General features: G+C 61.7%; 3 protein-coding genes across 4 annotated transcripts; all 3 read right to left on the reverse strand.

Annotated features, from left to right (window-relative positions):
• Positions 1 to 895: 895 nt before the first annotated feature.
• Positions 896 to 6,273, reverse strand: CHRNG (cholinergic receptor nicotinic gamma subunit). Its single transcript, XM_060015477.1, has 12 exons — positions 6,219 to 6,273; positions 5,882 to 6,021; positions 5,626 to 5,670; positions 5,346 to 5,455; positions 4,655 to 4,810; positions 3,788 to 3,885; positions 3,264 to 3,461; positions 2,974 to 3,088; positions 2,642 to 2,756; positions 1,696 to 1,912; positions 1,353 to 1,486; positions 896 to 1,069 (listed from the first exon to the last, which is right to left on the reverse strand). The coding sequence occupies exons 1-12, from the start codon at positions 6,271 to 6,273 to the stop codon at positions 896 to 898; spliced, it is 1,557 nt and encodes a 518-aa protein (XP_059871460.1).
• A 4,771-nt stretch (positions 6,274 to 11,044) lies between these two features.
• Positions 11,045 to 17,558, reverse strand: CHRND (cholinergic receptor nicotinic delta subunit). Of its 2 annotated transcripts, XM_060015479.1 has the most exons (12): positions 17,507 to 17,558; positions 17,123 to 17,268; positions 16,666 to 16,710; positions 16,153 to 16,262; positions 15,830 to 15,985; positions 15,504 to 15,613; positions 14,503 to 14,703; positions 13,323 to 13,434; positions 13,130 to 13,244; positions 12,115 to 12,319; positions 11,907 to 12,025; positions 11,045 to 11,227 (listed from the first exon to the last, which is right to left on the reverse strand). In XM_060015479.1, exons 1-12 carry the CDS (start codon positions 17,556 to 17,558, stop codon positions 11,045 to 11,047), a joined length of 1,554 nt encoding a protein of 517 aa, XP_059871462.1. The 2 variants fall into 2 exon arrangements, with proteins under 2 accessions (XP_059871462.1, XP_059871463.1); XM_060015480.1 differs by lacking the exon at positions 16,666 to 16,710.
• A 571-nt stretch (positions 17,559 to 18,129) lies between these two features.
• PRSS56 (serine protease 56) lies at positions 18,130 to 23,320 on the reverse strand. Its single transcript, XM_060015481.1, has 13 exons — positions 23,221 to 23,320; positions 22,466 to 22,573; positions 21,995 to 22,048; positions 21,689 to 21,878; positions 21,218 to 21,317; positions 20,971 to 21,130; positions 20,587 to 20,729; positions 20,178 to 20,340; positions 19,804 to 19,980; positions 19,554 to 19,718; positions 19,412 to 19,474; positions 18,927 to 19,033; positions 18,130 to 18,577 (listed from the first exon to the last, which is right to left on the reverse strand). Exons 1-13 carry the CDS (start codon positions 23,318 to 23,320, stop codon positions 18,380 to 18,382), a joined length of 1,728 nt encoding a protein of 575 aa, XP_059871464.1. The 3' UTR covers positions 18,130 to 18,379.
• Positions 23,321 to 23,819: the final 499 nt, after the last annotated feature.

The raw sequence follows: 23,819 nt of genomic DNA on the forward strand, positions 1-23,819 counted from the left end.
CTAAGTGGGGCAAAGGGAGCCTGGTCAGGGTCTCCTCCCAGCCTCCCTGCCTCCCTGCCTCGCTCTTCCTTGAAACCAGTGCAAATTCCCTGGCCTTTGAGAAGAGAAGGAAGAGGCATCCGTTTTCCAGGCCATAGAACTTTCTTAGAGTGTCTAAGATTGGGTCAGTGTTGGGAATTGTGGACTCCAACCCTTATTTAGCCATCATTGTTCTGGGACGCCCCTCTTACTCTAGGCCCCAATTTGCCCATCCTAAACATGGGGGAATAGTGATTCTTGCTTATCCATAATGCTGTGAGGAGCTCTTAATAATGAAAAAAGGTAATAAAACTCATAAAATGTTTGGTGATCGATGGCAAAAAAATGCATCTGAATAGAAAGGTCACTGGTGCACATGAGTATTGGGTGCGTACAGCCCCAAGAAAGTAGGCAGATGCCAGCTGGAGTGGGCTCTGCTCCCCTTCTTTCGCTAGAGCATTGGCTGCTACGCTTCACTTCTCTCTTGACTTCCCTCCTTTAGGAGCCTGCAGGGAACTTGTAAAAGGGAAGGGAGGCCCAGGCCTGGAGGGATAGGACCTTGCCTAGTTGGGGATAAGATAAAACAGAGTCCTTAGGGCTTCAGAAATGATGGGAGTTGATAACACTTTGCTCAAGTGAGGGGATTGCCAGGAATAGCAAGCCAGTGCCATGTAGATGCTGACCCACTAACACACTCTGCCAGCATCCCATCCGCAACCACTCCAGGGCTCCAGCTCTGTCTTTTTATTTCCCCAGCTTTTCTCAGGAACGGTTGGCTCACATGGCCCCGAAGGGTACTTCCCAAAGAGCATACTCATGACCTCAGCAGCAGAACACAGCCGATAAGACTCCACATGGCTAGCAGCAATTGGTTGGCTCAGTCGGACGAGGGCAGGTAGGAGCGGGGGTCTCCAGGGAATGGCAGGGAAGGCATCCTGTTGTAGTGGGCCATGAGGAAGATTCCAGCAGTGCCACAGACAAAGAGCGAGAGCATGACCAGGAAGCAGACGCGGTCCAGCACTCGGCCCACCAGGAACCACTCCTTGTTCCCCTGAGGGTGAGAGGCAGGGGATGAGATGACCAGCGGTGGCACCAAGCTGGATCCCTGTGCCACCCTTGGCCATCCAGCAGGCCTCCGTTCTTCATTTCCTTGAGCCCTTCTCACCTACTTCCAGGCCTCAACCTGGCTTCTTCCACGGGCCCCTGGCCCCACTCCCAGTTCCACTTTCTCCATCCTATTGCCCTACCATGGCCACACCACTCATCCTGCCCCATCTCAGGTCCAAGTCCCTCACCAGGTACTCAAACCCCAGCCCCACCCCCGACTGGCTTACACTGTCAAAGTGCCTCTGCTGGTACCGGGCACAGGCAATGAGGTTGCAGGCTTCCACGCAGGCCTGGATGGCTGGGGCGGCCTGCCTCAGGCTGCCACACCACTCCTGGCTCTGCCCTGACTCCGGGCCTTTCTCTGTGGAAGAGAGAGAGAAAGGTTTGGGAGTAGAATGGAGGAGAAACAGTCTGAGAAAGTGGCCTCTCCTTAGAGACCCCAGCCCCTCTCCCCCCAGCCTGGACACTTGCCCAGCACTCATCTGCTGTGCCAGGCACCTTGGCCAACAGACCCTTCGTGTCTGATGTCCCTGGGCAGGAGTGTCCCCAGTGTCACACCCCCTGTCTCACCTAGCTTCTCCAGCGCTGCCCTTACTAGCCCATTGCTCTGGTGCTGCCGGAAGAGGAGTTCACTGCGGGGCAGGCGGAGGGCCACCTCCTCCCCGGCTGTGATTGACCACCGCATGGAGGAGCCATTCCGTAGCCGGGGCCGGGCGTCCTGCACAGCCGCTGGGGCCAGCGGGCGAACGTGCATCCGCAACAGCTGGGGCAGGAGCCGCAGGAACACCTGAAGAGGGGATGTCATGGGTGGCTTAGCTTAGCGGCCAGCAGACCTTCCTGGGTGATTGGGTGGCCAGGCTTGGCTTCGGAACAGAAGGTGATGGTTGGCACGAAGGGCTCATGCGCTGGGGGCCCAGAGGCTGCACTTCAGGGGCAGTGGCTTGGCCCCGGTACAGCTTACCTGTTCCACGCCAGACACTGAACCTGGGCCCCCAAACTTTTGTGCACATCAGAATCACCAGGGCACTTGTTGGAGACACAGGTTCCTGGGCCCCACCCCTGGCCCAGGATGCCTGGGGTAGGTTGGGAATCTGCATTTGTAACAAGGGTCCCAGCTGACTGCTGCAGGTGGGCTGCAGATCACACGGGCACTGGAGCCAGCCTGCCTGGGCCGAATCCTGCTTCCTCCACTTTCTAGCCATGCGACCTCAAGTAAGCTATTTAACCTTTCTGTGATTCAGTTTCCTCATGTGTAAACTGGAGATGATACTAATACCCACTTCATAGGGGATTTATGAAGATTAAGTAAGTTAGTATATGTAATACACCTGCCACATAGTAAGCGCTTGGTGTTATTATTGATCCATTTGGGCACGTGCTTCTAGATGCACGTGGGGCAGGTTAGCTGCTGAATGCGGCAGGTGAGGAATATGCCCAGAGACAGGAGTGCAGGGGAAGGTGCGTGTAAGCGGAAAGGGCAGGAGGATGCTGGAGGGGGCGGGGGCGGGGAGCTTGCCTTGCGGACCCCTCGAGCCATGGAGTGTGTGTGTGGGGACCGCAGAGACACGTTGAGCACGACCACAGCATTCACAACAATCAGGATGGTCACCACCAGGAGGAAGGTCAGGTACCTGCCGGGGTGGCGGGGGGGCAGGCAGGAGGCGGGGCTGGCCCTTCAACACTCCACCCCAGACAACATCCCCACCCGCAGTGGCTGATTCCCCCAGATCCCTTGGGGTGATGGGCTGGCACTGAGGATGATGGGGGTGGGGGTGGCAGGAGGGCAGTACCCTGTGTTCCTGAGAAGGGAGGGGAGGAGGTGGGCACAGGCATGAGGACCGGCCTTACTTGCTGATGAGTGGCACCGCCTGGGAGGTCTCGGGCACCTTCTTGGCCACAAGGAAGAGGAAGACAGTCTGGGCCAGGAGCACGTTGATGGCGACGGTACACTTCTGACCACCCGCTGCCCATGACCAAGAGGCCTTCAGAGCGGATTTCAACCTCCCCACCGTGGGGCACCCCCCTCCCCACAAGGAGTCCATGTCGCTGGTCCCAGGTCATGCTGCCATTCTGCCCTTCCAGCTACCCCTTGTGCCGCCGGCCGGGGCCGTGGCTCCCCTCCCACAGGCGCTAGGTACCCTTGGCAGGAAGGAAGTAGATGAGGATGGCCACAGAGGAGATGAGTACACAGGGCGCAATGATGTTGATGACGTAGAAGAGGGGCTTGCGCTGGATAAGCAGGTAGAAGACGACCTTCTGGTGGCCGGCCTCCTCGGCTGGTGCCTCATCCAGCAGCATCCTGGCTGGCCGGTGCCGGATGGCCCACTCTCCATTTTCTGCAGGCAGCAGGCTGGGGTGGGCACAGGGAGTGCGGGCGGGCAGATCCCTGCAGCCCGTGGGACCCAGCTACAGGGCAACCAGCATGTGGCCAAAGGAGCGCCATCGAGGGATGGGAACAGTGTGGGAAGATGGATGCTTGATCCCCCTCCCACCCAAACTGGAGTAATTATCATGGGGAAAATCAGAGGTTTGCCGGGCCTTTAAATCTATGTATTTTGTGGTTTACTGTAGTTTTCATCTTGAGTTACACGGGAGGGGGCGTGATCTCGGCCTGGCCCTGCCCGCACAGCCAGGTCCAGCAGGGGCCTTGGGTGGAGGTTACCTGTGAAGGCCTCGGGGTCTATGAAAATCCACTCGATGGTCTGACCATCTTCCTGGCTCAGCTGCAGATTGATCTCGTTGGTGCCGTAGGTCTGGGACCTGGGAGATGGGGAGGGAAAGAGGATAGACTTGAGTGTATGCAGACTCACGCATGAGGTCACATAGACCATCACCTGAGGGCAACTGTGGGCTGCTTTGCCTCAAAAAGTGCAGCCAGGAATTTCTGAGTTCTCTACAAAACCCTGGCACGAGATGGGGCAGGGGCGGGGAGTCAGGCTCTTTGGGGTCTGGGGAAGTTTGAGTTGAAGGACCAGGAGACTGCAGCTCAGTGTGCTGCCCTGGTGGCAAGAGCCCAGGGCCACCCCGTGTTCCTCCCTCCCACCGTCTCCAGGGCAGGAGGGGCCGATGGTGAGAACAGAGGAAACACAGTATGCACCTCTCGGGTCTGCTTACTGAGGAGGGTCTCAGGAAGACTGTTCCTCTAGAAGCCGGGGAGACCCTCTCACAGACCCCCTTTCCCCCATCAATGGACGAGGATACTGAGACAGCGCCGTCCTCTCCGTGGGGCTGTAGGGCGTAGTGGTCTAGTGTGGGTGTGCATGTGTGTCGGCGTGTGTGTGCCTTCTCGCCCACCCATCCCAGTCACTGATGTCTCTCCTCCTGGCACAGGCAGGGAAACTGAGGCAGCGAAGGAGGATGAGTGAGGGAACCGAGGCTTAGCAGGGAGGGACACAGGCATCTTCAGGCATCTGGGCCTGAGACAGACGCAGAGGCCCCAGGGAGGTGGAGCTAGGCCCCTGGGTCCCCACCCGACCAGGGCCCCTCTTAGAGCGGCTCCCCAAATCCCCACCCCAGCCAATGGCCTCACTGGAAGATGAGGGAGCAGTTCTGCCAGTCGAAGGGGAAGTAGGTGACAGAGACGGGGCAGGAGGAGCGGAAGATGGCGGGCGGCAGCCAGTACACGCAGCCGTCGGGAGACAGGAGCACGTTGCAGTAGAGGGCCACCTCGAATACGCCGTCCACGCTGCGCACAGGGCAGGCCACGTGTGGATGGGGCCCGGGGCCACCAACCCTTCCCAGCCTGCCACACCCCTGACCGGTCTCTCCTCCTGGCCTGGGGACCACTCCTCCCCCGGCCCCCTCCCCGCCCCTCTTCCCCCCCCCCCCCCACGCCAGGCTCCCTCGGCCCAGCTCCTAATCGCTGCCGCTCTCCCCTCCCCCCTTCATTAATGGTCATGGCAGCAACTGACAGCAGTTAAGCTCCCACAGAGTGCCAGAGCCGGAGGGCAGCCCTTCCTGCGCCTGTCCTGTGGGCCCCCGAGAGAGCTGTCCTCATCCCTACCCAGGCGGCCCAGCCCGGAGGCGGTGGAGCCAGGTCTGGGGTCAGGTCTGCTGGCCGCGGGCCCTACCCTTAGCCCCCGCGCCCCAGTGCCCGCAGTGTCCCCGGGCTGCACCCTCTGTTCCCCTGCCTCTTTCTCCCAGAACACCCTTGTCCTGCTGGGCCCGCCCTTGCGTCTGTCTGTCCGCCCCCGCCCCCCACGCCCGCGCCGCCTCCTCACTTGTTCTCCAGCACGACGTCCGGCCGCCACACCATGGTGGACGGCACCCGCAGCACCCACAGGCCGTCGTAGTCACGTGGGTCCCAGCGCAGGCGGTAGTCACACCACTGCTGCAGGGGGAGGGGTTGCCAGGCCCCCCGACCCCCAGGGGGGCCCAGCCCGGGGGGCGGGGGCAGGAGAGGCAGGGATGGGATGGGAGGGAAACAGGCAGCTGTGAGGGCCTTGGGGCCCCAGGGTGGGAGCTGCTAGAGGAAAAGAGGGTGGCAGGGCGGCTTCTTACCATTTCTATCCAGACGTTGGTGGTGAGGGCCTCCTCTCGCTCATTCTGCGGGCACAGAACAGAGGGCTAAGCCCCAGGTGTTAGTCCCTACAAGACCCCAGCCTCTTGGGCGGCCCCATGGGAGTTTTCCAGCTCCCTGGTCTCCCCGGTGGGCGCTGCCTGCTCCCGGCTGCTGGCGCCAGCCCCTTCCTCTCCCCCCATCCCAGGGGCAGGGTGGGATCCCCTCCCCGCCCCCGTCCTACAGGCCTGTGCTCACCAGGGAGATGAGGTTGGTGAGCGTGAGCTTCAGGCTGACGTTGACCACGTCTGAATCATGCTTGGCAGGCCGCAGGTGGGGGACGTAGCTGTGCATCAGGTCTCTGAGCAGACGTTCCTCCTGGCTCCGGCCCTGGGCTCCTGCGACAGACAGCGCTGAGCCTGGGTACAGGGGCTTTGGGGCAGAATGAGGGGGAGGCCACGGGAGGGTGTGACATGGGGAAGTAGGGAACCGGGTGTGGCGGACAGGCTCCAGTAGCCACCCAGACCCTCCATCCCCTGAGGCCTTGGACCCCTGCTCCTGGCCTCTCCAGGCCCCAGACCCCCTGTGTCCACACCCAGATAGACAGCCAACAGTGACAGAAGGAGCAGCGGCCTCTGGCCCCCGTGCATGGTGCCACAGCTCTCTGCAGTGACAGGGGTGGGACTGCAACTCCTCAGGACTGGGATAGAGGGATGCAGCCTCTGGGTCTCATGTAACAGCCCACACTCCCTCCCCAGCCAGCCCAGCCAGGCCAGCCCCACCAGCTGTCTGACCCCAGCACTGTCAGCTGTTCCAGGATGGACACAATGCCGGGCTCAGGTTACCCGGGCTGGGGAGGACAGAGGGGCCCTGTCTGTCCCAACGGAGACGGTCCAGCCTCCATCCCCACTCTTAGGCTCAGCCGACCCAGTCCTCCGTCCGTGTTCCAGCCGGGGGCACTGAGGACGCAGCCGGGGACAGAGGGGTGTGGGAGAGAAAGGCAGAGCACTGAGGAAGGGCCCCGACCGAGGACGCTTCCTCCTGCCCCCTCCAGCGGGTCAGGATCTGGGGAGGCGTGAAGGCCGTTGGGGAAGCGTGTTTTGTTCCTGAGTTTCTCTATGACATGGTCCCTGACATCTTCATGGGTCACTCCACTAGACCGAGACACTGGAGGGTCAAGTGCCTATGGGAGAGATGCACTAGGGCCCCCAGGCAATGACACCTTAATGCAAATGAGGGGGTCAGGTCAGAGTTCTCTGGTCTCTGAGGCATGGAATTCGGGTCTGGTAAGCTTTAGAGGAAGGAGAGCCGAGGAAGATTTGGAACACAGGCTCCAGGGAATAGGACAGCCCCTGAATAGGGGCTCCTCAGGGGGGCCTCAGTATTTATTAAGCCATCCACAGATTTACGGAGTCCCCAGTGTGTGGCAGGGCAGCTCTAGGCCAGGGGGACCCAGGGATAAGCCCGAGCCGCTCACAGGAACTCACAGTCCGAGGGGGGCAGGCGGGCAAGATCAAGGTCCTGGCCCCTGTAGAGTCAGATGAGGGGACCTAGAGGGGCCAGAAAACCAGCTCCATCCACGCTGTGGTTTGTGGTCAGGGGAAGAGTGGGGCTGAGGCTGATCTAGGGGCCGAGGGCCCTGCTGTCAGCTGCCCACCTGTCTTCCGACCAGCTATTCGAAGCAGACAGGTCAACATGACCCACTACGTGGGCAAGACGGAAAACGCAGGTTCCCATATGTGCCGCCCACCCTTCAGCATCCTGTGGGACAGGGTGGTGGAGGCCTCTGAGGGCTGGAGGGAAAGCACCATTTGAGGACGTGTCCCCCTCCCCGCAAGCAAACGGTGTCTGTGGCATTTTAGCATGTCAGTAAACTAGAAGTCAGCCCACGTGCCCTGTCCTTGGAGATCCAAATGAGGTTGGCTCAGACCCCAGTCCCTGCAGCGGGCCCACAAGTCTCTGTTGTCTTCTCCAGGACTTTGGGGTGGGCAGGGGGATGACAGTGGTGGCCCCTGTCTTCCCTGATCTACTTCGGTCCTTGCGTTCGGTCCTGCTCTGGGCTCCACACTCAGTTTTCCTGGACAGCCCGCCCCCAGCACCTGCCCCCCCAAACTTCGCTCTCACCCCGCATCTAGCTGTGTAGCCCACTTTCCCTGGAGTATACGAAGCCAATGTCTCCTTCTCCCCACTTTGCCCTCTGGTGTCCCCTGGACTCAATTCCCTCACCCGTTTCGCGGAGCAGTATCTCTCCTCCTCTCTGCTCTCCTCCAGGATGGCTCTTTGCCCAAGATAGTTAATGGCTTTAAATCATGGACCACCTATCGCCCTCCCCCTCCACCACCCCAGGCATAGGTAGTCAGCTGACGCCGGACATTTCTGACTTTCTCTCTCCCCTTCCCTACGCGTGTCTGGGAGGGAAAAGGAAGACTCTGGAGACTGAATTCCCTCTGGTAGGAACTGTGCCACCTCTCTCTGGATGCACATTTTAACCCTGTTTTCTCCCCTTCTCTCTGCTCTGAGAGGTCCCTTTGGTGTTCTCAGGGGGGTGGGGCATCTCTGAGGAGTGGCAGTTTCAGCCTTGGAATGGTTAAGGGGAGAAGTATGGGACCCATTAAGAGAGGGGCCCCCAACCCTTGGGCCTCGGACCGGTAGCTGTCCGCGCTGTTAGGAACCAAGGCTGCACAGCAGGAGGTGAGCAGCAAGTGAGCGAAGCGTCATCTGCCGCTCCCCATCGCTCCCCATCGCTCCCCATTGCCCCCATCACTCCCCATCGCTCCCCATCGCTCCCCATCGCCCCCATCGCTCCCCATGGCCCCCCATGGCCCCCCATCGCTCCCCATGGCCCCCCATCGTTCCCCATCGCCCCCCATCGCTCCCCATCGCCCCCCATCGCCCCCCATGGCTCCCCCCTCGCCCCCCATCGCTCCCCATCGCCTCCCATCCCCCCCCATCGCTCACATCACCGCCTGAACCAAGCCGCCCCACGCAGCCACTGGTCCATAGGGTGGACCAGTCCTGACAGCACCCTGGGGCTGGAGTGCTGGGGAAGTGGGTGCTGTCGGGGGACCCACTGTAACCCTGGTAACCTGCTAAAGAGGCGCCCTTGGTCTAGTGGGGCATTGGGGGTTGTCTTCTCTGGAAGGTTTACAGCCACCTGGGCAGGCTTGACACACTGAGGCCTCACTATTTGACTGTGTAAAATCTGCTGCCAACAGCGCCACCATGTGGCTAAGAAAAGCAACGACAGTGGTTGAGGGATCAGATCTGGGCCCTCTTGTCTCTGGGCACGAGAAAGGGACACCCCAGAGTTGGTGAAAAATTCCAGGGAAGACCCAGACTGCCTGCTCATCTGAAGGGTGTAAGTCTAAGCTAGTTTTACTATTCAGAGGGGAAAAAATTAAATATTTGTACCTCGAATTTTCAGAAGGTTCATATTGGAAAGCAGAAGTAAGTAGGGTCAGTTTTGGTTTTAAATGGTTTATCTTTTCTTCAGTTCCATGGGAAGGCCAAACATTTTGCTTTCTATATACCTGAGCTCATGAGGTCACTGATTCCCTCTGAGGGATGTGGGTTCAGCTGGGACACTCAAGCCTGCATATCAAGGAGGTGAAGAATCAGGTCCTCCAACCTGCTCCAGTCCCCTGTCAGTCACCACGCCAGGCTTGGATGCAGGAGGCCCTTGTGAGGGCCCTAAGGGCCTGTCCTCAGTGACTGAGGCCCACGAATGAGGAATGAGATAAATAACCACCCCTACAATTTGCAGGACACATGTAACTACCTTTACTCCTACTAGCAAATTTGATCTTCAAGACGCCTCATGAGCTGGACTTATCCACACTTTGCAGATGAGAAAACTGAAGCTGAGAGATGACGGGTGGTTCGCCCAAGGTCACACTGCTAGTGTAACAAACCACCCCAAAGCTTTGTCTCTTAACATGACAAATGTTTAATATCTCACACAGTTTCTGAGGGTCAGGAATCCAGGAGCAGCTTAGCTGGGTGGCTCTGGCTTAGAGCCTTTTATGGGGCTGTGATCTCATCTGAAGGCTCCACTGTGGCTGAAGGAGCCACTTCAGCTGGAGGATCCATTTCCAAGGTCACTCACAGGGCTGTTGGCTGGAGGCCTCAGTTACTTGCCATCTGGACCTCTCCACAGGGCTGCACATCATGCCCCTGGCTTCCCCAAAGTCAGAGAGCCAACTAAGAATGAACGAGGGAGGGAGAGCAAGAGAGAGAGAAAGAGGGTGGCTGCAATGTCTTTTACGACCTGATCTTGGAAGTGACACACTGTCATTTCTGCCTCCTTCTATCGGTCACACAGACCAATCTTGGTACCGTGTGGGAGGGTATGAATGCCAGGAGGTGTGGCTCACTGGGGCCACCTTGGAGGTGGGCTACCACACAGAACCACATCCTCTGGCTCCTGCAACCTCAGCCCTTGGCCTTTGGGATAGCAGTGGCGGGGGCTCCCTTTGGGGTGGAGTTGCCAGATTTAGCCAATTAAAATACAGGATTCCCAGTTAAATTTGAATTTCAGGTAAACAATGAATCATTTTTTAGTATAAGTATGTCCCAAGTCTTGTCTGGTAACCCTATTTTGGGGAAGAGGAGTAGGTGCTCAAGGGGACAAGCCTGGGGGGATGGCCGAGTTCTGGGGCTTTAGGATGGTGCGTGTGACCTGAGGTTGACAGGCTGACCTCTAGCCTCTGTGGATGCTGAACCTGACCCTTCCACCCCCATCCTCAGCTTCCCAGGGGGACCCAGACAGAGTGGCCAAGGCAGAAAGGGCTGGGGAAGGCCATTCTGCAATCCTGATGCTCCCAAACCTGCCAAAAGACTCCTTCCCTAGTGGGCCTGGAGAGAGAGGCATCCCCAACCTCGGCTCCAGGTGGGGCCTCAGAGGCCCAAGACTAAGGAGTTGGCAGAAGGAGGCGGCTGGAGGAGCTGGGAAGTAAAGGCCCAGGATCCCACCTGTTCCATCCCCATCTGAGGGAGAGGGAGGCAAGAAGATGTCTCTGTCTTTCTGACCCCTCACAGAGGGGTCCCAAGAGGCCAGCCTGAGTGGCATCCTCCCTGGTCCCTGAGCCAGCCCTCTGCCTCCCCACAAATCGTCCTGCCCCACCCCCAGCCGATGTCCACTCTCAGCCCTTCTCCGGTGGCTCCTGGCTTTATTTGCAAAGGAACCACTGTTGAGAATTAGGGCTTCCCCCTCCCTCCCTTGACCTCAGCTTGTCTCTGCCCCAGCCTGGCAGGACCAACTGGGCTCAAAGTCTCAGGGCTGGGAATCGGTCTGCCCAGGAAGAGCTGGTTGTTTCGCAGACACCCCTGTCCACACAGCTATCCACCGCACCCCCTGTACCTCCCTTTCAGGCCAGCCACCTCCCCTGGCTGTTGGGCCAGGCCGGGGAGGGCACGCCCACTCTAGATGAAGCGCTTATCCTGCTCCCGGTAGGAGAAGGGGTCCCCAGGGAAGGGCTGAGGTGGAGGCTGGTTGTAGGCGCCCTGCAGGAAGATCCAGGCTGTGCCCACCACCATGATGGGTGTCACCACAAACAGGCAGAGTCGGTCCACTGTGCGGGCTATCCGATTCCAGCAGTCCTTCTCCTGGGGGCAAGGGTGACAGAGACAGAGACAGTGGGGTAAGAAGGGCCCTCAAACCACATACTCACACCCCAAGCTGGGGCCCACGGCCTCGGCGTATCTGTGGGGCCTGCCTCGGGCTTGCAGCAGATGGGATGTGCTGCCAAGTCCCCAGCAAGGGCCCAGGCCCACCTCCAGCCACAGGCGGGGCTGGTCGTTCTGTCTGTCCAGGAGACAGAGAGCAGGCCCACAGACCCCTCCCAGCCTCTCAGTGCTGCCACTAGCCTATATGGGAACCAGGAAAATATGCCCCTTTGTCAGGGGAGAATTTTTTAAAGTTGTGTGGTACTGAGCAACCCTATAGGGCCGCCTTCTAAATGTCTGGCTTTGTCTGGAGTATCCAGCTGGGAGTGGAGCAGGGACAGAAAGTGATTGGCAGCTGGGAGAAAAAAGGGACCCTAAGGGAGGTCCAGAGTGTGGCCCCAGTAGGGCAGAGCTGTGCGCCTGTGTGTATATCTGAGTGTGTGCCTGACTCCGCACACTGCTATGGGATCCCCCTCCCCGAGAGGCCTGGAATCTGCACCCACTGTGAACTCCAACTAAGTCGATAGGTATCTCTGAGGGGAAGTGTGCCCCCTTAAGATATGTGTTCGATCAGTGCACTACCTGAACATCTGTACACAGCAACCCTGTGGCTACTCACCTCATTGTAATTGTTCTGGTCCTTCATGTGGTTGACGATGAAGTTGGCCCCATCCACAGCTGGCTTCAGCTCACTGAAGAGCTCCTGCTGGGCCTGCTCAGAGCCTACTGGGGGCCGACCTGTGGACACCAGGCCAGAGGTGGGCATGAGGCCTGCCCTCACCCCATCTCCCATGGATGGGCTGAACTCCAAGCCATTAGGGACCCACGTGCGGTGGTGAGGCGCCGGGCCAGCCCATGACGCTCTGACTGCTTCTCAAACATGAGGTCACTTCGGGACTTCAGCGAGAAGTACTCCTCTGCCTTGGAGATGTAGCCCAGGGAGCTGCTCCTCCGGACCAGGGTCCCAGGGCTGGGCCCATCCTCTGCCGGACGGGACATGTGCAGGACCTCAGGCAGTGTCTCCAGGAAGAGCTATGGCAGGTCAGAGGGGCCATTTTACAAACGTGGGTCACCTTCACACACCCAAACATTTGTGACTCCATTCCTGGCTTGCCGCAAAGTGCTTGCCAGTCTGATGCTGTCATTTATTCTTCTGATGCCCTACTGATGGACAATTAGGTTGCTTCCAACTCTCTCATTACAGCAGAAGAACTCTGATCCCCTACTGATGGACAATTAGGTTGCTTCCAACTCTCTCATTACAGAGAAGAACTCACTTGTTGAAAATGAATTATATATGAAAAAAAAAAGTAAGAAAAATGCCCCCAACGCAGAGCTAAGACCAGAAAAGTTGCTAAAGTATCCTCAGCTGTCCCAAAACAACCAGGTGGCCCTGCAGAGGCCAGGAGGCAAGGACAGTCCCCTTCCTGGGCACCCTGCCCCCACATTGCTCACCTTCCTTAAGTATGTAGCTAGGTGAAATTTTAACAGATGCATTCAGCTGTGTAAACACCTCTCAGATAAGATAAGAACTGTATGTCAAAAATGTTCTCTCCTGCCTCACCCCCATCAATTCCTACCCACACCCAGAGGGAACCACCATCCTGACTCCTAGCACTGAAGATTGGTTTTGCCTGTCCTTGAACTTCACAGAAAGGGAATCTTGCAGTCTCTTTAGCATCGGGCTTCTTTTATGTAATATTTAGCCTGGGGCGTGGGGAGCAGCAGGGCCACTTTTGCTGCCGGGTAGCACCCCCTGTTGTGGGTACCGCTGCGGCTTCACCCATCTCCCTGCAGAGAGGCACGTGGACGACCTCCAGCTTTTGGCTACTGAGCCCTCACCTTCTTGACTCCCTCAGAGAGCATGTGGGTGCTGGGCGTGCGGAAGTGGATGTTGAGTACGATGACACAGATCACCACGACCATGGTCACCAGCACCATGCCAAAGAGCAGGAACCTGTGGGCACAGGTGCAGCCTGGAGCCCCCGCCCAGGGCGAGGAGTGGCGGGGTGAGGCAGGCAGGGACGGCACTCACTTGCCGATGAGGGGGATGGCCATGGATGTGGCTGGCAGCCTCTTGGAGATAAGCAGCAGGAAGACAGACTGGGCCAGGAGCACCGAGATGGCCATTGACGTCTTCTCGCCACCTGGGGAGCCCATCCTTAGCTGTGACCTCTGGTCCCACGGTGGTCCCTGCACTACTGTTCACAATGCCATGGTGCCCAGGGCTAAGGAGCTGCCACTTACTGCTAGGTGACCTTGGGCAAGCAACCTAACCTCTCTGTGCCTCAGTTTCCTCAACCACTAAAAGCTGGGAGGCCAAAGTGGGAGAGTGTGTGTTAAATTCTCAGACGCTGCCTGCCACTGGGTGAGAGCACAAGGAACCCCTGCTTTCCTCCTTAGCCAATCCCCTGCCACTCAGCCCTGTTAAATCACAGACCTTCCCTGTCCCTCCACCGCACAGAAAGCCCCAGGGCATCCTCATACCCAGATGACTTTCCTGCTCTCAGCCCTTTGCTCAGAGACCCCAGCCCAGCACCGCCCTGCTCTTCCCACCTGCGCCCCTCAGCGTGCTGTGCGGTGCTGGCCCCGTTGGTCTTGGGTCCACGGCCCCGCCCCAGCGCTGCTTCTCGGTCTGCAATGCGCCTCGCAGCCAGACTCCAGCTCCTGCCCCACCGCCCCCCAGGCTGCACTCCTAGGCTTGTAGTTTCTACCCTGTCTGTCAGGGTCCGGGGCGGGGTCACATTTGTCTCTGGAACTCACTGTGCCCTGCTCATAGCCAAGTGACCACAGATGACACGTGTCCTCTTCAACCCAGCTGTGTGTAGATGGCACGCCCCATGCCCTGGCTTCCCAGAGGCCTTGTTATCCACCCATTGGCTCAACAGCCAGGCCCACGGTCACACAGTGGTGGCCACACAGGCCCGATCTCTGCCCTGACAGAGGGACACTTTTGTAGCTCTCCCTAGGGTCCTTGGGAAGCCCATCATGAGAGGCAGAGGGGAGGTCCAAGAGGGATGGAACCCCCAGGGGTCCTGTCCACTTGGGGGATGTCTGACAGGGTCACCGAGCCCTGCCACTGACAGGCCACGTGCCCCTCGTTCCTGGACCCTGGGCAGGGAGCACCAGGATGGTGACCCCCAGGAGGAAGTGAGGGGCAGGGCGGGGGTGGCCGAGCTCAGGGCCCTCGGGGAGGGGGCGGGGGCTGGGCTCACAGTCCGCCGGCAGGTAGAAGACCAGGTTGATCATGAAGGAGATGAGCACGCAGGGCACCAGGATGTTGATGACGTAGAAGAGCGGCTTGCGGCGGATGATGAGGTAGAAGGTGACGGCCTGGCGGCCGGGACTGCCCGGCGAGGCACTGGGGTCCACGTTGATCCTGGCCGGCCGGTGCACTATCTCCCACTCCCCGTTCTCTGAGGGTGGCACATGGATGCCTTGGGGTCGGGCCGGGCAAGGGGGCCGGGGATGGGGGGTGGGCCTGGGGGCAGGTCGGGGGTGGTGGGGGGGGGGGGCGCTGGGTGGAGTGAGCCAGCCCAGAGCCGCAGCCAGGCCTGTTGGCAGGGGCCTGCGAGGCTTGGGAGTGGGGTGGGGGCACGGACGAGGGTTCACACTCTGTTTCTGGGTATCTTTCCCTGGGGGTTGGGATGGAAGTTTCACTCTACAAGGGGGAAGTTTTCCTCTGGGACCGAATTTTTTTTTTCTCCTTGGGAAAAATAGAAGCTGAGACCATATGTGGTTCAGATAAGGAGGCTTGGGGATAACAAGGCAGTGAGAGTAAGAACCCTCCTCCCCGTGACGTACCAGCCTCGGGGCCAGCGGGTTGTGGGTCTCCTCTGACAGACAGGGGCGAGCGGTAGGGCCCAGTAAAAGATCTAAGCCTGATCACAGACAGGGGAGGGGGGCGCTGGGAGGGGGCAACATAAACACCGTCAGGACGACAGCCAAAGCCCCAGCCATCCCCCGGGCCCTCTGGGGGCAGGAAGGCTAACCGCCCCCTCATCTGTAGGCCACACCATCCCCAGGGACCCTGCTCCGACGGGGAAGGGTCTGGCCTGTGTGTGTCTGTCTGCACGTCTGTGTCCCTGTGTGTCCACGTCCTGGGTGTGTGTATGCACGCGTGCGTCTCTGGGGTGGGGATGTCAGTGTGACTGTATCCGTGGGGGGGGGGGGGGTTCTGAGGGGCCAGCCCGCCCAGCAGCTGCGGCTCCCGCACCTGTGAAGCCCTCGGGGTCGATGATGATCCACTCCACGGGGTAGTAGTGGCCGTCTTCCTCGTCCTGCTTCAGGCTCAGGGTGATCTCCTTGGCCGTGTACTTGAGTGAACTGGGGAGGGCAGTGGGCAGAGGGTGGTCCTCAGCCGCTGGCTGGTGCCGCCGATGGGGGAAAGGCTAGCACAGGGGGTTCACGGGTGGAGGGGGCCACGGTGGGGAGGGGAAGCTCAAATCGGGACAGAGCAGGGGCCTCTGCCTGAGCGTGTTTACCTCCCTCAGCCCCTGCGGGGTGCCCTGGGGGGAGGGGTGGCTGGAGAAGTGGGTGCACCTGAACTTGAGGGAGCAGTTCTGCCAGTCGAAGGGGAAGTAGGTGACGGAGACGGGGCAGGAGGAGCGGAAGATGGCGGGCGGCAGCCAGTACACGTAGCCTGAGGGGTAGATGAGCACGTTGCAGGAGTAGGAAATCTGGAAGGAGCCGTCATTGCTGCGGGACACGGACAAGGGCCACAGTGAGTGCTGGCCAGCTGGGAGTTGGCCGAGCTGGGGGAGGCAGAGGAGGGCGGGCAGTCAGAAGCTTGGGACTGGAGGGGGACGCTCAAGACGAAGGGAGGCAGAGTGGCGGAGGGAAGCCAGGGAGGGCTGCGGCTCAACTTGTTCTCCAGCACTATCTCTGGGAGCCACACCATGTCAGAGGGCAGACGCAGGACGCTGATGTTCCCAAAATCTTTGGCCTCCCACTCCAGCCGGCTGTCTGTCCAGCCCTGGAAGCCCAGAAGAAATGTCAGCAGTGGGCTCTGCTGTTGTCCGGGCTCCCCCATTCCCCCCGCTCCCCGAGCAACCACTTCCCTGGCAGAAGACTGGACAGGGGCTGGGGCTGGGACAAAAGAGGCTGGGTAGCAGACAGTGTCTTCTAATAACATCAAGGTACTGTGACGATCTTCCCTAGGTGACGACCCTAACCCACAGAAGGCTCTGTCTGGGCTTGTGGCAGCACCAGCTGACGGGAAGGAGGTCGGGCCTGGGGTTCGTCTGTAGGCAGGAGCCAGTCCCTCCCGGAGGACAGCGTCTGAGGCAGGCTGGGGGTCCCCAAGCAGAAGCGAGCACAGGCGAACCTGGGCCCTGCACCCTCCCCACCCCCAGCTCTGTGCGGGGTGTTCTCCTTACGTGCTCAATCCACACGTTAGTGGTGAGAGTCTCTTCAACTTCTTTCTGTAATCAAACAGGAGGACTGTCCCCCCGGGGCCTGCACCCTTTCACCAGGCACCTACTCTCGGCTGCCACCCAGGGGAAACCACGGCAATGGCCTGCCCCCAGCAGTCAGGAGTGGATGGATAGACCAGGAAGCTGGGTGGGCATATGGCCTCTCACGTGTGTCATGGGTGCGCAACGGGGGCACCCAGAACTGAAGCTGGAGGGAAAGGGGCGTCCTCGGCCCAAGGCCTGTGGGCAGCATGCAGAGGCACGGAGAGGCCCCGAGCACGTTTCCCAGGGAGAGGAGCTACCAGAGGCCGGGATGGGGCCTGGGCCTTCCTCCACGGCCATCCCAGGCCAGGAGACAGCCAGGCCTCCAGGAAGCTATCCCTGCCACCGTTCCCCAGCCCAGCCGGGAGGAGCCACTCACCAGGGAGATGAGGTTGGAGAGGGTGAGGGCCAGGGTGACCCCCACGGTCTCCTCTTTGTGCGCCGCGGGCCGCAGCTCTTTGTTGTAATGCTTCTCCTCAAACAGGTGCCGGATCAGCCGCTCCTCCTCGTTCAGGCCCCAGCTGCCTGGGGAGGGTCGGGGACAGGGGCCCGGGAGGGACGCCGCCCTGAGGTCCTGCTGGGCGTGGAGCGGGCCCCGGGGCGGTGGCCCCTCCAGGGAGGAATGGCAGTGGGAAGTGGGGAGGTGGGCCTGACGCTGGGAGAGGGAGCCCCACGTAGGAGGGGACGGGAGGGGAGCATGCCGTGGGGGACCTGGGTAGGGGTCCTGGGGGACCCACCAGGGGGGGGTGATGGTCACTCTTACCACACACGACCAGGGCAGCCAGCAGCCCCAGCGTTAACACGGGCCCCTGCATCCTGTTCCTCTGACTGGGTCTTGGGTCGGCCCCTCCTGTCGGCAGGGCTGGGGAATGCGGGCGGGTGGCCGAGGGGACAGGTGCAGGGTGGGGTGCGGCGCCAAGGGAAGAGGCCGCCGGAAGCGCAATCTGACACCTCGAGGCTCTGTGGCAGGCTGGAGAAACTGGGGCAGGTGATGCGGGCGTGGGGACAGGGACTGGCCAGCTGAGCAGGAGCCCAAGGACACGAGGCGAAGATCCCAGGCTGGGCCTCCCCACCGCTAGTGATGAGGGTGGGGGCCGGGTGGAGAGGCGGGACATCGGGGGCGGCACTGGTCAGCCATGGACAGCAGGGTGGTGACAGGCGGCGGTACTGCCATTTCTTGGGAGGTAGACCGATATGCTGAGATGGGGGGCTCTGGAGCCCCTCTCCAGTGTCTTTGTGACCTCTGTCAACTAACTGCTTCCGGAGGCTGGGCCCTAACCCCAAAGATTCCATGTCCACCCACCCCAGTCCCATCCTAAGAAAGCTCTGGAGTGGTCTCCGTAGATCATAAATAACGTTTATTAAAGCAGTTGTGATCTTCCGATGGTACATCTGGGAAGGTACGTTGGGCCCAGGACCCCTTCCTCCCACGCCCCCGCCCACACCCAACTCTGGCCATGACAGTTTGTCATCATGTTCCCTGGACCCTCTGCAGGCCCTGGGAGCAGTAGTCCTGACCAGGGGCTGCGGGTGGAGACACGGCTCAGGGCCACCTGGCTGGGGGAACCTGAGGGCTGAGTGGGCGGTGCCCCTTCCTCCCCAGCCCTCGGCCCTGCCTTGAAGCCATCCGGGGTCCCTAGGGCTCTGCCTCCGCCAGGGCTGCCAAGCGGAAGGCCTGTAGGGCCTGCACCAGCAACCGGGGAAGGCTTTGTGCCAGCGTGGCTGGCTCCAGACCCACCAGGCCGCCGAAGACCACGTGCCGGCCCCCCAGGCCTGCCCAAACCCAGGCTCGGAAAAGCCCGGTCAGTGTCTTGGAGCCCAGGTCTGCCAGGACCTGCAGAGGGAGGAGACAACTCAGGGGCCCACAACCCCCCTCTTGGTCCCCTTCCTCCTCGCCCCCAGAAACTCTCACTCAGACCCAGCCCTTCCCCAGCCCCCTCCCCCAGTCCTGCACACTTTCTGCTCACGTGGACACCCCCCAAGCTCCTTCACTCACACCTCCCCCAACTCCTTCACACCCAGCTAGCACCCAGCTCACACACAGCCACCCTCCCCATCCCCTTCCCCTTGGGCACCACCCACTACCTCCACCCCAGGCTGCTGGGGGAGGGTCTTTCCTTTCTCCCTCCCCATCAGGCCTTCCACGGCCACTGCGAAGGAGTCTGGGAGGCCCAGGAACCCACCTCGTGAAAGTCCATGGCCAGGCGCTCAGCGGGGACCTGTAAGATCCAGGCATGGGTGCCCTGGAGGGCAGCCAACTTCTGCCACAGGGGCTCCAGCCCAGGGCAGCCTGCAGGAAGGGGAGAGACTTTGGGAATACGAGGGGACTGACACTAGCATGGAACCGGGGTGGTGTTCCCACCAGTGCCTCTGGACACCTCCCAGTGGGCAGATTTCTCCTCCTGCTACAGATGGGGCAGCCGAGGGGCAGCCGAGGCTCAGAGAGGTTAAATGATAGCACAAAGCCCAGCATCTGTTGACACTGATGAGGGCCCAAACTCACAAGTTCCCCCAAAGAATCATCCGCCCTGCTGCCAGGGAGGGGGAGACCGGGTCTGCCCGCGGGGTGAAACTGCTTCCCAGCTGCAGACCCCGGGAGAATCCCCTGCGGGCCTCGGCCCACCCTTGGCCTACTCCACTGGAGACCGCCGGCAGGGGGCGTCATTACCGTTCGCTTCCCCGCGCTGCTCCGACCTCCGCTTCGGGAACCCAGTGCCTGCCGCCCGCGATCCTGGGGAGCTGCAGGGTTAGGGGAACGCCTCGGCCGGGCTGGGGTGGGGCGGGGGCTGGGCTGCGAGCGCTTGGGTTACCTGAGTGCAGCCGCTGCTCGCGGGAGAGGTGCCTGGGAGGATCCCGGAGCGACGGAGCGGGCCGAGCCAGGGCCGGGGCCAGGGGCCGCGCCCCCGGGCGCGGGCCGAACAGCTCCTGGGCGCCCCGCAGTAGCTCCAGTAGGGTGTGCGCCAGCGAGCGCAGCTCTGCGGGCGCGACAAGGGTCCGAGCGGCTGTCAGACGTGGGCCAGACCCTCGGGTCCCCGGCCCAGCCCCAGGAACGGGACTGACCACATCGCCGCCGGCGCTGCAGGCACTGCTGGTGCGCCAGGCGCGCACAGGCGCCCGCGGGCCCCGGGCACAGGTGGGCGTAGAAGGCACAGGGCGGGGCGGCGTCTGCCAGCGGCTCCTCCGACGGGTCCCAAGCCAGAAGCTCCCTGCAGCTGGGCTCGCGGCTGAAGGGGGCGGCTGCGAGGGGCGTCAGGGGCTAGCCTACTCCACCCCCGCTTCCCCTCTTCAGGTCCTATAGCCCCCAAAGCCCTCCGCGGGAGGAGAATAGGCTTTCCCGACGCGGGAGGCTGGGAGCGGGCAGGGTGGAAAGGCGCTCGTCCCAGGGCAGTTTGCCGGGCACTCTGGGGAGGGGGGAATAGGGACGGGGCGCTCACCGCTCATCTGCTCCTGGAGCCAGTCCTTGAACACAGCCACACGGGTGTAGACCCCAGGCTTCCCTGGCTCCCCGCATCCGTCCCCCCAGGAGGTCACTCCGTACAGGACCTCCCTGGGGCGGGGGCCAGGCTCAGAACAGGTCAGGGGGCCTCCAGAGTCACCCTGCGAGGATCCGAGCCAAGAGAGAGGGCACTGCATCGATCCATGTCACCCTCAATGACAGCCTTATGGCTGGCAGGGTAAAGCAGCTCTGAGCTCTACTGGGGTTACCACTCTTGGACCCATTTTAGAGATGAGGATATAGAGGCTCAGAGAAGTTGAGTGACAGCCTGATTGTAGAAGGAAAGGAGGCCGTCCCGCCCCTGAGGAGTGGCCCACTACTATCCTCCGATCGGTCGGGGCTCATACCTGGCACGAGTCAATGCCGCCAGCCAGGTAGCCGGCACAGAGCATGCTGCTGGGGCGCAGCCCTGGCCCCAGGGCCCTTCTGCAGGTGTCGGCGCTGAGCAGGGGTACACGGGCTTCCCTCACCGCCTCAGCCTCAGGCCCATCTACAGGGAAGCAGTGGAAGGGGCTCAGGCCTGGAGGGCAGGGGTCCTGCTTCGAAGGTCTCCCTCCCCCCACTGCCCTCCTTGACTCCCCCCCCCCTTTGCGAGATGGGCGGCATTTTGTGAAGACAGCTGGGTGTAGGTCAGAATTCTTACATCCCAGCCTTCCCAAACTCCATCACCCCAGCCCCCCAATCTTCCCACGCACACGCGCGGCTCACCCAGGCCCTGCCCTGCCTAGTACCTTCGAAGAGGGCACCCCAGCCCGCGATGGCGCAGGCGGTGCCTGCGGGGGGCTCCTGGGGCTCTTGGGGCAGGCACACGGGGCGCGCCGCCCCTGTCGGGCTCACCGGCGTCCACAGCTGCACCAGGGCCAGGTCGTTGTGGAAGGTCCGAGGGTCAAACTGGGGAGGGGGTGGCGGCGCAGCGTCAGCGCGGGTGGGGGTGGGGTGCTGTTCCCAACTCTGAGGGCCTGGGGGCTGCCCTCTCACCTTGGGGTGGGGCAAGATGCGGTTCACCGGCACCTCCTCCGCCTGCTCCCCCCGGGGCCCCTCGGCCAGCGTCACCGTCCACAGAAGCTCGTTCGGGGCGCTGCGGGGCGAGCGGCGGGAGACACGCAGCACAAGGATGCAGAGAGGTCTCCAGGGGTGGAGACCCTGCCCTCCGCCCACAGGCACCACCCAGCGAGCCCGCGCGCCGGGCTGTTTCTCCGCCTGGGGGCAGGGAGGGCGGGCCCGGGAGAAGCCGCGACGCCGAGTGGGGAGAAGGCCCAGGACGGTGAGTCCCCGGAGAATCCGCGCCCTGGCTGGGCGGCCTGGGCGCCTTGAGGTGGGAAAGGGGACGGCCGCCGCCAGGGGGCAGCAGAGACCGGTCCTCGCGCTTGGTGCCCGCCAGCCGACCCCGGAAGAGCTGGACCCCGCACTGGGGATCCGGTCTGGGCAGGGGCCTGAGGCCCGACGTACCCCGCGAAGCAGTGCGCCGCCGTGAGCACCCAGGACGCCGCCACCAGGACGCCGCCGCACAGAGGCTGCCCGCCGAGTTGCAGCCTCACCAGCCAGGGCCAGGCCCCGGGCGGTGCCGCGCTGCCCCCCACAATGCGGCCGTGCGCCCGCGTCACGTTGACAGCGCCGGGGCGCCTCTCGCCACACGGCCCTACAAAGGCCAAAGCGGCGTCAGGAGGGACGAGTCCCGCTCATCCTCACCACTGAGACCCCTCCAGGGTCCACCCTGCTCTCAGCCCTGCCCGCCTCGAGCCTTTTCAGCCTCACCTGGCTCAGGTGGATCCTGGAGGAGGGGGGCTCGAGGCCCGGGACGCCCAGGTGCTGCTGAGAAACAGACCCCTGAGCCTCACGGACGGCCTTCCACTCTTCTCCAGCCCAGGCTGGGCCCGAGCCCTCCGGCCACCTCACCCGGCACCCCCTGCACACATACCCACCCCCCTTACCCTGCCCGGTAGCACTCAGGGTCTGTTTCAGCTGCCATAAACTTCTCACTGCTCAGCAAGTAAGCCCAGACTTATTTGTTCCTGCCCTCCTGCCTTTGCACACGCTGTGCCCGTGCCTGGTGTGCCCTTTCCACTCGAGGAGACCTTCCTGAGCGTCATCTTGGTTGCAGCCTCACCCAGTCTCTGTCCCCAAGAGGGGTCAAGTCTGAAGGGAGGGGGCGGGGTGGACAGGAGAACGGGCCCAGGGTAGTCAGCGCCAGCTCACCCGGGCATGGAGGGGTGTGATTGGCACAACTTCGGCACTCATGCAGCCTGTGCTGGATCTCCATCACCACCCGGTTTACTGCCCACTGGGCGCTCCTCTGGGCAGCCTGCAACACTTTCGTCCCCTGGGCTGACAGAGCTGCTAGGACATGGGGCACAAGTCATGCACCGTGGGGGAAGAGCTCCTCCGCCTCGCCCCAGCCCTGTGCCCTGCCTTGGGGGACCCGGTGGGGAAGCAGGTTGGGCTCCAGGAGCCCTGGGACAGAATGGGGAGGTCAGAGAGCCCCACGGTCCCAGGCCCCGGCACACAGAGCGGACGGTCTCAGATTCTCAGCCCGAGGTATCTCTGTAATTTCAGCTGAGCTGGGCTGGAATCTTTGCAAACAGCTTTTCCTTAGAAACCTTGAAAAACAGCACCCCAAAGGTATAGATATTACAGAACTCAGGCTTACTGACACAAAATAACCATGGCCGAGTTGCCCACCTTGGGGTCCAGATAGCCAAGGTGATGCCCCCCTGGGCCCCTTCCTCCCTGCTAAACCCAGAACCTTCTGGAAAGCATGCCTTTGGGCAGTGCCTGCCGGCTCCCCTTCCCCTTCCACCCTCGTCCTCCCCTTTCTTCTCCCACCTGTGTCTCAGTGCCTGGCCCCTTCTCCCAGCAGGGTGGGCAGAAAGGGCCAAAGGTCCTTGTGAGTTGGGAGGGCAAGCTCACGTCCCCCTGCCCGAGACCCACTTGCTCTGTGCTCCTCCCACCTCGGCCTCTCCCTCAGAGCAGCCTGGGCTCACCTTGCAGGGTGCTGGGGGGCACGCGCGTGTACAGTGGGTGCCCGTGGGCAGACCGCGGGTCTGGGAGGGGCAGCAGGAGCAGCAGCAAAGCCAGCAGCATGGTGGCCGGGGCCCCGGCAAGCGGGCCCGTGCTCTTTCCCCCTCGGGGTTCACCCTCCAGGCGTTATCCTTTGGCGCCTGCCCCTGGGCGCTGAGTTCTTGTTCCTCAAATCATCTGATTCTATTCTTTTACATCAAAATGACTGGTTTCCCTTGGTCTGTTCCTCACCTGGCCCTTAACTCCCAGGAGCCCACAGGGGAAATGGGGCTTGGGGGGCTATATAGAGGACAGACTGGGGGGGGACACGGGAGGAGGGCCAGGGTGGGGGGAGGGAACGGGATAGTGGGCTCGACCCTCACCTTTGAAGTCTCATCATCCGGGCTCTGAGGCCCCCCTTCTGTCAAAGGAGCCCTTGTTTCTGCGGCTCCATCAAAGGGGCCTGGACAGGCCAGAAGAGCTGACGGTTGGGCTGGGGGCCAGGCAGAGGGGGGCTGGTGGGCAGGGGCTGGCCCTGTCTCCAGGGCTCAGAGCTGGGGGGGACGGGCGGGGGGCGGGATTC

Source organism: Delphinus delphis, chromosome 7 (genome assembly GCF_949987515.2).
Source record: "Delphinus delphis chromosome 7, mDelDel1.2, whole genome shotgun sequence".
Taxonomy (NCBI): domain Eukaryota; kingdom Metazoa; phylum Chordata; class Mammalia; order Artiodactyla; family Delphinidae; genus Delphinus; species Delphinus delphis.

Excerpts from the sequence above, each read along its gene's own strand:
- CHRNG (XM_060015477.1), bottom strand. The coding sequence starts at position 6,273 with ATGCACGGGGGCCAGAGGCCGCTGCTCCTTCTGTCACTGTTGGCTGTC. Across the intron at positions 5,456-5,625 it reads CCAACGTCTGGATAGAAATG|CAGTGGTGTGACTACCGCCT; the intron begins GTAAGAAGCCGC and ends CTCCCCCTGCAG. Across the intron at positions 3,462-3,787 it reads AGACCCCGAGGCCTTCACAG|AAAATGGAGAGTGGGCCATC; the intron begins GTAACCTCCACC and ends TGCTGCCTGCAG.
- CHRND (XM_060015479.1), bottom strand. The coding sequence starts at position 17,558 with ATGCAGGGGCCCGTGTTAACGCTGGGGCTGCTGGCTGCCCTGGTCGTG. Across the intron at positions 15,614-15,829 it reads AACTGCTCCCTCAAGTTCAG|TTCACTCAAGTACACGGCCA; the intron begins GTGCACCCACTT and ends TGCCCTCCCCAG. Across the intron at positions 14,704-15,503 it reads CGACCCCGAGGGCTTCACAG|AGAACGGGGAGTGGGAGATA; the intron begins GTGCGGGAGCCG and ends TGCCACCCTCAG.
- PRSS56 (XM_060015481.1), bottom strand. The coding sequence starts at position 23,320 with ATGCTGCTGGCTTTGCTGCTGCTCCTGCTGCCCCTCCCAGACCCGCGG. Across the intron at positions 19,719-19,803 it reads GCAGCGCCGGCGGCGATGTG|AGCTGCGCTCGCTGGCGCAC; the intron begins GTCAGTCCCGTT and ends TCGCGCCCGCAG. Across the intron at positions 18,578-18,926 it reads TGGCCATGGACTTTCACGAG|GTCCTGGCAGACCTGGGCTC; the intron begins GTGGGTTCCTGG and ends CTCCCTCTGCAG.